General features: G+C 41.2%; 1 protein-coding gene across 2 annotated transcripts in view; it reads right to left on the reverse strand.

The window, feature by feature from the left end:
• CFI (complement factor I) overlaps window positions 1-9,884 on the reverse strand; it is a 54,671-nt gene that overhangs the window by 11,323 nt on the left and 33,464 nt on the right. The window contains exons 4-8 of one of the 2 annotated variants that reach the window (XM_011970564.1): window positions 7,562-7,737; window positions 6,570-6,683; window positions 6,318-6,428; window positions 3,975-3,998; window positions 3,795-3,815 (exon numbers count right to left, since the gene is read on the reverse strand). In XM_011970564.1, coding sequence (XP_011825954.1) covers window positions 3,795-3,815; window positions 3,975-3,998; window positions 6,318-6,428; window positions 6,570-6,683; window positions 7,562-7,737 — 446 coding nt within the window. The remainder of the gene's footprint in view (window positions 1-3,794; window positions 3,816-3,974; window positions 3,999-6,317; window positions 6,429-6,569; window positions 6,684-7,561; window positions 7,738-9,884) is intronic. The other variant, XM_011970565.1, reaches the window with a different exon arrangement.

The raw sequence follows: 9,884 nt of genomic DNA on the forward strand, positions 1-9,884 counted from the left end.
TTAAAATATATATATATATTTTTTTGAGACAGAGTCTCACTCTGTTGCCCAGACTGGAGTGCAGTGGCGAGATCTTGGCTCACTGCAACCTCCAGCTCCTGGGTTCAAGCGATTCTCCTGCCTCAGCCTCCCGAGTAGCTGGGATTACAGGCACGCATCACCACGCCCTGCTAATTTTTGTAGTTTTAGTAGAAACGGGGTTTCGCCATATTAGTCTGGCTGGTCTTGAACTCCTGACCTCGTGATTCACCCGTCTCAGCCTCCCAAGGTGCTGGGATTACAGGCGTGAGCTACTGCACCCAGCCACCCAAGGTGTTTACATAAGGTAGGGAGCGGTCATCAGCACTGACCAAGGGAGTCCTGAGCTCACAGGAAAAAGGCTCCTCTCAGTTTGTACAGGTATGGGTTAGCATTAGGCATCTGGGATGCAGAAGTAAACGAGAAAAAAAAATCTTTTTTTTTTAGATTTTTTTCTTGAAGTTATACCAGATGTTTTCATCTTTGCTCTGCCATCCTAGAACATTTCTGTGGACAGACTCATATTTCCTTGACCTGGGTATCTGAAGGCGAATTCCCACCAACATGTTGCTCTGTCATGGATGAGGATATGGCTGGGGATAGCATAGCTCAGAATGGCAGCATCACTTTGCTGCATTCCTGTGTCTTGTCACTGAGCTTGCCAAGTTCTCTTTGGGACAGGTTTATGAGTGTTCGTTATGCCACACACCTAAGTTGTTTTCTAGGGCAGAGAGAGGCTTTGCTCAGATGCATTTACAAAAGCACCCTTGTGATTCAGAGACGACTCAAATATTTACATTCAATACCCAACAAAGGAAGATGGGAAAGTCAAGTGTAGCTGAGGTGTACTAGGTATTAGAAGAACAGCATTAACTTGATTTTATATAATCAAAGCTGAGGTGTACTAGGTATTAGAAGAACAGCTAGTACATCTTTGATTATATAAAAATTAAGGATTTCTATTCAACAAATCTCACATGGATAGAGTTAACAGATGAGAGACAGCATGGAAGAAGGTATCTGTAATGTTTAAAACTGACAATGGATTAATTTCTAGACTGTAAAAGGAACCCTTGCAAAATCAGTAAGAAAGATTACAATGAAAGAAATATAAAATTAAGCAAAGGATGTGAACCAATGAAAGGATAGAGAAAAGAAAAGGAAGATGAAACTAAAAAGTCAGTACACACATGAAGAGAAACTCAGAATCATTTGTTAATATAAAAATTCAAGTTAATAAACAATGCCATCACTTGACAGCGGGAGAAACATGCTTGATGTTGGTGAGGTTGAAGAGAACCCTCAGGCATTATTGGTGGAAGTAAGGACTGGTATATAACAGCACTGCCAAAGAACAGACAGGCACTAGTAGTCAAATTAAGGATATGCATACTCCAAGACTCAACTTACTACTATGGTTTGAGTGTGTCCCCCAAAATTCATGTGTTGGAAACTTAATCCCCAACACAACAGTGTTGGGAAGTGGGGCCTAATAAGAAGGGATTAGGTCACGAGGGCTCTTCCCTCATGAATAGATTAATGTCGTTATCTCGGGAGTGGGTTAGTTGTAGTGAGAGCGGGCTTGTTATATATAAAAGTGAGTTCGGACTCCTCTTGTTCCCTTGCTCTCTTGCCTTTCCACCTCCTGCCATGGGATGATGGAGCAAGAAGGCCCTTGACAGATGTGGGCCCTGTGACCCTGGACCTCACAACCTCCAAAACTGTAAGAAATAGATTTATTTTCTTCATAAATTCACCAGTCTGTGGTATTCTGTTATAGCAACACAAAAGAAGATGCCCAGCTAGATGCCTCAAAGAAATCCTCCCACACATACTTAAGGAGAAGATATTCATCACAGTATGACTGTGGGCTGAAAGTCCATTACTGAGAAAGTGGAGAGTAAATTGTGCAAGATAAACACAGTGGAGTATTTTATGCAGCAGTTAGAAGCAACAAATTAGATGAACACAAAGTAACACAGACAGGTCTTTAAAATGTAATGAGTTGTGAAAAGAAAAAAGGAAATACAGATCTACAACACAATACTATGTGAATAAAAAATGTATGCTTGCAAAATAACAATACACATTGGATAAGAATGCATGCAAACAAAAAGACGTACATATTAAGTCACTTAAAAATGGCTGCCTATCGGGGGAGAGGAACGGGAGTAAGGTATAGTGATAAAGAAGCATAAATGAGTCAAACAAGACAGGGACCTTGCTTGACCCCTGATGATCATGTATAAGCAGCTGAGGAGTATCATTAACGCATCACGTTGCCCCTGAGATCTGAAACTAGGGAGGAAGTAGGAAGGAAAGGAGGGAGGGAGGGAGGGAGGGAAAAAAGGAATAGAGAAGGAGGAGGAGGAGGAGGGAAGAGAAGAAGAAGAAGGAGAAAAAGAAGAAGAAGAGAACAAAAGGAACAAGAAGCAGAGGAAGGAGGAGAAGGAGGAGGAGGAGGGAAGAGAAGAAGAAGGAGGAGAAAAAGAAGAAGAGAAAAAAAGGAACAAGAAGCAGAGGAAGGAGGAGGAGGAGGAGGAGGAGGAACAGCAGCTTCAGAGGGCAAAATGACCAGTGAGAGAGAATACAGTGAAATAATAGGCATTTAGAGCAAAGGGTGGTCTTGAGCTAGCCAGTCCCTCAGAAATCCTAAGAAATCCTGAGGAAGTGGCTCATGCCTATAATCCCAGCACTTTGGGAGGCCGAGGCGGGTGGATCCCGAGGTCAGGAGTTCAAGACCAGCCTGGCCAAGATGGTGAAACCCCATCTCTACTGAAAATACAAACATTAGCCAGGTGTGGTGGCACATGCCTATAATCTCAGCTACTCGGGAGGTTGAGGCAGAGAATTGCTTAAACCTGGGAGGTGGAGGTTGCAGTGAGCTGAGATCACACCACTGTACTCCAGCCTGGACTACAAAACTGAGACTCCGTCTCAAAAAAAAAAAAAAGAAAGAAAGAAATCCTGAGGAGGATCATGAACTTTGACATTATATGAACTGGGGATGTAAGTCATTTTACATGAATATTTTTCTAGTTCTTTTTTTTTTTTTTTTTGGAGATGGAGTCTCGCTCTGTCACCCAGGCTGGAGTGCAGTGATGCGGTTTTGGCTCACTGCAAGCTCTGCCTTCCGGGTTTATGCCATTCTCCTGCCTCAGCCTCCCAAGTAGCTGGGACTACAAGCACCCGCCACCACGCCCGACTAATTTTTTTTGGTATTTTTAGTAGAGATGGGGTTTCACTGTGTTAGCCAGGATGGTCTTGATCTCCTGACCTCGTGATCCTCCCGCCTCGGCCTCCCAAAGTGCTGGGGTTACAGGCGTGAGCCACCGCGCCTGGCCGTTTGCATGAATATTTTTAAAAAGGGTGGTCCCAAAGAGCTAGAGGATTTGGGACATCTGGCTGATACAAGTAAATAAGAAAATGGCTATCATGAAAAGATGTTATCTTTTCTCCGGTTGCAATCTCTTGAGGCACTACCTTGATTTTGAGGGAAAATGAAGAGGAGAAAGGTATTCGGCAAAGGTGAAATGGGCAGGGAAGAGTCCACTCTGGGTGGTGTTTTGGTCAGCAGGCTGTGGATGGGGTGTGTGAGAGTGAGTTTATCACACTGAGAAAAGGCCTCTATGCCTAAACTAATGTTCAGGCTGGGTTATTGCTAAAATGTGGTCATATCATGCTCCATTAACAGTTACATTAAAATATAAGAAGACCATAGAACCTAAGTTTTGTTTCAATTTTTTAATATCCCCAAATTGTAATAAAAATTTTACCTTGAGCCACAGATGCAAAGCCTGAAGAAAACAAAAACAAAACCAAAAAATTTATCAAAGGATAATTTTTAACTGGGAAAAAATGCACACTATATCAATATACTATACATGTCATGAAAACCATCGCACCTTATTTCTGTTTTCTTCAGTAATAGAATTTTTCTGTAAGAATAGATTTACCTTGAATTGTAGGATGTCTAACTGCTAAAAACAAAACAAAAAACTCACTATAGCAAAGAGATCGTTTTGATTTGAATAAAATATGCACAAATTATTAAATTTCAGATCAGTACAACTTAATAGTTAGAAGCATTACTAAAATGCAAAGGCAGAGCTCATCCCTAAATAAGAGTAAACTGAAGTAACAATGATAGTTGGCCAAATGTGTTTTTGAAATAGATTTTAAAAAGATAAAAGGAGGTCAGGTGCAGTGGCTCATGCCTGTAATCCCAGCAACATGCCTTCCAAAGTGTTGGGATTACAGGTGTAAGCCACTGAGCCTGGCCAGGACAGGGATTTTTGAAATGTTATTCACTAATGGAACCCCAGCACCTAGGGCAGGGACTGGCACACATAGTAGCAACTGAATAAATATTCATCAAGTAAATGAATAAATATAATAAAGAGATTTTTCCTCCAGAAAGCACTGATGGAAGCAAAGAGTCAGTCCTTATAGCCTAGAATAGGTACATAAGAATATTTTTCACCATTGGAGATAACGTATCCAGAACACCAACTCATTGCTTTGAAACTTGGTAAGTAAAAGGAAAGAATTAAGCATTATTCTGCCTCTCAATAGATTTCTAGTTAATAAGTGCAGAAGGCATGATAAAATTAAAAATTGCCATTTTACAGCCCCTACTGACAAAATGGATGTAGGCAACAATTTAAAAGGCTGCTAAAACCATTAGGCAAAATATTGTGGGGCGCTTTGAAATGGACACACCAAGCTGATCAAATAATCATCTTAGCATCACTAGAGGAGGGACAACCAGACACGAAGACATTATGTGTAATAGGAAATACATGCAAGACTCATCAAGAAATCTTGCCTAAGGCCAGGCACAGTGGCTTACACCTGTAATGCCAGCACTTTGGGAGGCTGAGGCAGGCAGATCATTTGAGGCCAGGAGTTCGAGACCAGTCTGGCCAACATGGTGAAACCCTGTCTCTGCTAAAAACAGAAAAATTAGCCAAACATGATGGCACACGCTTATAATCCCAGCTACTCAGGAGGCTGAGGCAGGAGAATCCCTTGAACCCACGAGGCAGAGGCTGCAGTGAGCCTGCATTGTGCCACTGCACTCCAGCCTAGGCAATAGAGCAAGACTATGTCTTAAAAAAAGAAAATAAAAAGAATTCTTGCCTAAGATATTAAACCTTGCTCTTAAAAAAAAAAGTTTGTCATTGACTTGAAGCTCAAAACCTTGGTTATAATCAAGTCTCTTTAAATCCAGAATAAGAAGTATCCTATAGGCAAATGACTCAGTTTCTCTAAAAAAAAAAAAATTAATAGTATGAACAAAATTGGGGTAGGGAGGTGGGGAAGATAACTCTTGATGAATAAAGAAGACTTTAAAAATGTAATAACCAAACAGAACATTGAGATTCTTTTAGATCGTGATTTGAATATATTCATTCAAAAGAGACATTTTTGAGATAGTTGATAAAATTTGAACATGGCTGTTACTAAATGATGTTAGTGAATTATTAATATAGTGATTATATCTAAAATAGATTTTAGATATACTAATGAGAGAATGGTTTTTTATATATATATATAGTGCTTTTATCATTGGAGATGCATATAAATGATGTGATATGATATCTAAAATTTACTTTAAAATACTCCAACAGGCCAGGTGCGGTCACTCACGCCTGTAACCCCAGCACTTTCGGAGGCTGAGGCAGGCAGATCATCTGAGGTCAGGAGTTTGAGACCAGCCTGGCCAACACAGTGAAACCCTGCTCTACTAAAATACAAAAATTAGCCAGGCATGGTGGCAGGTGCCTGTAATCCCAGCTACTTGGGAGGCTGAGGCAGGAAAATCGCTTGAACCTGGCAGGTTGAGGTTGCAGTAAGCCAAGATTGTGCCACAGCACTCCAGCCTGGGCAACAGAGCAAGACTCCACCTCAAAAAAAGTAATAATAAATAAAATAATAAAATAAAATACTCCAACAAACATACATACAAACAAACAAATTGGAAGAGAGATAAACAAGATGAGCAAACTATCAATAACTTGCAGGTGGAAAATGGGTACTTAGGGGTTGGTTCTAATGGTCTATTTTTTGTATGTGCAGTGAGAACGTCTTTTAATAGAAAGTTTTGAAATAACAAGTAGATATTTAGTGGATGAAAATATGGGGAGATGAACATTCCATAGTTCTGCAAATGCCCACTCAGTGTTCCTACTGCTACACCCATCTATAGTCCCCTTAAGATTATACTTTACCTAAAGAAAAGTTTCAGAATCCCTGGATTCAATAATGAAAAAAGTCACTCCAAGACTTTAAATTACCTTCACAGCCAACTTCATCGTCCCCTGTAATGCAGTCCACCTCACCGTTGCATCGATACTGGCTTGGAATGCAAACATCCGATTTACAATGGAAGCTTCTGCCATGGCATGCTGTGCAAACATAAGTAGAAGAGGTTTTTTCATTCCTTAAAATTGAATGAGGCACAATCTGAAATTCAATAGTAAAGTTGTTTTTCCTCTTTTAGTCAGAAAAATGAATGTAGAGGATTTAGAGGCTAGATTTATGTCTACCTTTACAACACAGTTCATCACTTTGGTCTCCACAATCATTGATACCATCACAGGCCTTCGTCTGAGAAATGTATTTCCCATTCACGCACTGAAAGGAGTCATTCATTGGAGAATCTGTAAAGCAGAAATTATCTTTGTGAAATGTATTTATGGAGTGGTGGCATGACATCTTTATCAGATTTTTGGGATAACTGAGTCATTAAGAGAAAGTTAAACTTCAAAAAAATGTATAAAATGTATCGGTGTTATCAACATAGTATATATGACTCATACAGAAAATAAATGTCAAAGCTGGCTTATGGAGGCTCTTTTATTATCTCTGAAAGTCAGTATTTATTGTGAAAGTCTGTATTTGCTGAGATGGGGAGGAATGAAGAGTACATGCTGACACTGACAAACACTGGTTTCCACCTATTTCTTTCATGCTGCTACACTCATCCTCACCCCTACTCCCAAGATTTGCTTGGGCAGTGCCATTTGTTTACATTTTGATGGTACTTGTTTTTAGCACTGAAAAGGGATGGGTATAGGTTTGGTCTTTAAAACTACACATATGACTAAAATATTCCAGTGTCATGAAGGGGGAGAAAAGTGGCAATGACTGCCTGAAAACTGAGGCACCGATGTGGTCACTTAAAGGTTTTAAATAAATTCATATATGCTGGCCCTTTTAAAGGAGATGCTGAGGTTTCTTCTTATGTTTGATTGACTTGTGCTTGCTATAGTAACTTTAATCCAGATGATCAAATGAAGCAAGGGGAGTTAGGTAACTTTGCTTCCCATTTATGAACCTGTAGAGAGGCAATGTTTGAATGGCAAATGGTACAATGGGGAAAGGCACCAATTTAGGTTCTAAAGCCCAAAACTTGATATAATCTATATTATTGCCTCTGTGACTGGCAACTAGGCATCAATCATTTGTTTACTATAGGCTTGGTGTAAAATAAACAACCTTCAAGGAAGGGAAAATAACTGGCAAATACTCCACCAACCTGCTTTCTGTGTGTAACACACCACATCAGCTAAATCCTGGTAATCCATAGTTCTTCTCTTAGTAAAAGTACATTCAGCCAAGCTGGTCTCTAATCCTCGGCAATGTACATGTAGACATTCAGTGGAATTTATAGAGAGATCAGACAACTTAAACCTTCTTTCACTATCAGCACCTCTGCAAATAGAATAAAGAAAACATTATGGTAGAATAACTGTACTTGGTATGTATAACCCTACTGTAGCAGGTAAGAAACTAGAGTAATGTCTTCTCATTCTCTATATAGGAGTTACAGATTGGGCAAGATACTGAAACTCTGAGCCTCAATACCTTCATCTATAAAAGGGAATATAAGTACCTCACTGGATTTTGTAAAGATTAACTAAAACTTGGCTGGGGGTGGTGGCTTACACCTGCAATCCTAGCACTTTGGGAGGACAAAGAGGGTGGATTACCTAGGTCAAGAGTTTGAGACCAGCCTGGTCAACATGGTGAAACTCCCATCTCTACCAAAAATACAAAAATTAGCTGGGTGTGGTGGCCCACACCCATAGTCTCAGCTACTCGGGAGGCTGAGGCAGGAGAATCACTGGAACCCAGGAGGCAGAGGTTGCAGTGAGCTGAGATCACGCCATTGCACTCCAGCCTGGGCAACAGAGCGAGACTCTGTCTCAAAAAAAAAAAAAAAAAAAAGATTTTCCATCTTTTCCTTTTGGTAATCTCTCTGCCTGCCCCATGCTGTAAACTTTAGGTGGTTGGTTCAATTATTGCCTAAGACTTGGGAGGTTAGGTTAGTTTAATTCCTATAGGTCAATTTTGCTTTTACAGTAAGCTACATCTTCACTTCAGCCTTGACAGTATCAAGGTGCTATTTTGGCATCTGTGTGTCATTGCTTGGACTTCTCAATTTGTTCAGAATTTGTGAGAAGAGACTGCCTCAGTGACGTATCATCCTAGAGATGATGATTTACAGTGAACTATTCTTCTAGGACATTCAATAGTTCCTTGCTTCTCTCTAGAAGTAAATGGGGAAAATAGGTTAAAAATAAAAAATTGAGCAAAGATGCATCAGGTAAATGGAAACAAAAATAGAACAGTAATGACAATATAAATATTAGACTAACTAGGATAAAAGGCAAAAGTAAAACAAGGTGAAGCCAGGATTTGTAATTATTTCAGACCATGAGGCTGTGCCATGAGAACAAACAAGAGCCATTTGAGGCAATCTTATAGGTTAATAATCTGAAAAATGTACCAATCTAAAAATATCTAAAAATACTATATAAGAGGGCACACCCAAGATGGCCGAATAGGAGCAGCTCCAGCCTCCAGTTCCCAGTGTGAGTGACACAGAAGACAGGTGATTTCTGCATTTTCAACTGAGGTACTGGGTTCATCTCACTGGGGAGTGCCGGACAATCAGCGCTGGTCAGCTGGTGCAGCCCGACCAGTGAGAGTTGAAGCAGGGCAAGGCATCGCCTCACCTGGGAAGTGCAAGGGGGAAGGGAATCCCTTTTCCTAGCCAAGGGAAACTGAGACAGACAACAACTGGAAAATCGGGTAACTCCCACCCTAATACTGCGCTTTACCAAGGGTCTTAGCAAATGGCACACCAGGAGATTATATCCCACACCTGACCCAGAGGGTCCCACGCCCACGGAGCCTCCCTCATTGCTAGCACAGCAGTCTGAGATCTAACTGCAAGGTGGCAGTGAGGCTGGGGGTGGGGCACCCGACATTGCTGAGGCTTAAGTGGGTAAACAAACCTACCAAGAAGCTCAAATTGGGTGGAGCCCACCTCAGCTCAAGGAGGCCGGCCTGCCTCTATAGACTCCTCCTCTGGGGACAGGGCATACCTAAACAAAAAGCAGCAGAAACCTCGGCAGAGGTAAATGCCCCTGTCTGATAGCTTTGAAGAGAGCAGTGGATCTCCCAGCATGGAGGTTGAGATCTGAGAACAGACAGACTGCCTGCTCAAGTGGGTCCCTGACCCCTGAGTAGCCTAACTGGGAGACATCCCCCACTAGGTGCAGACCAACATCTCACACCTCACACGGCGGGGTACACCGCTGAGACGAAGCTTCCAGAGTGAGAATCAGACAGCAACACTTGCTGTTCAGCAATATTCTATCTTCTGCAGCCTCCGCTGCTGATACCCAGGCAAACAGGATCTGGAGTGGACCTCAAGAAAACTCCAACAGACCTACAGCTGAGGGTCCTGACTGTTAGAAGGAAAACTAACAAACAGAAAGGACACCCACACCTAAACTCTATAAGTACATCACCATTATCAAAGACCAAAGGCAGATAAAACCACAAAGATG

Source organism: Mandrillus leucophaeus, unplaced genomic scaffold (assembly GCF_000951045.1).
Source record: "Mandrillus leucophaeus isolate KB7577 unplaced genomic scaffold, Mleu.le_1.0 Scaffold956, whole genome shotgun sequence".
In the NCBI taxonomy this organism is placed as follows: Eukaryota; Metazoa; Chordata; class Mammalia; order Primates; family Cercopithecidae; genus Mandrillus; species Mandrillus leucophaeus.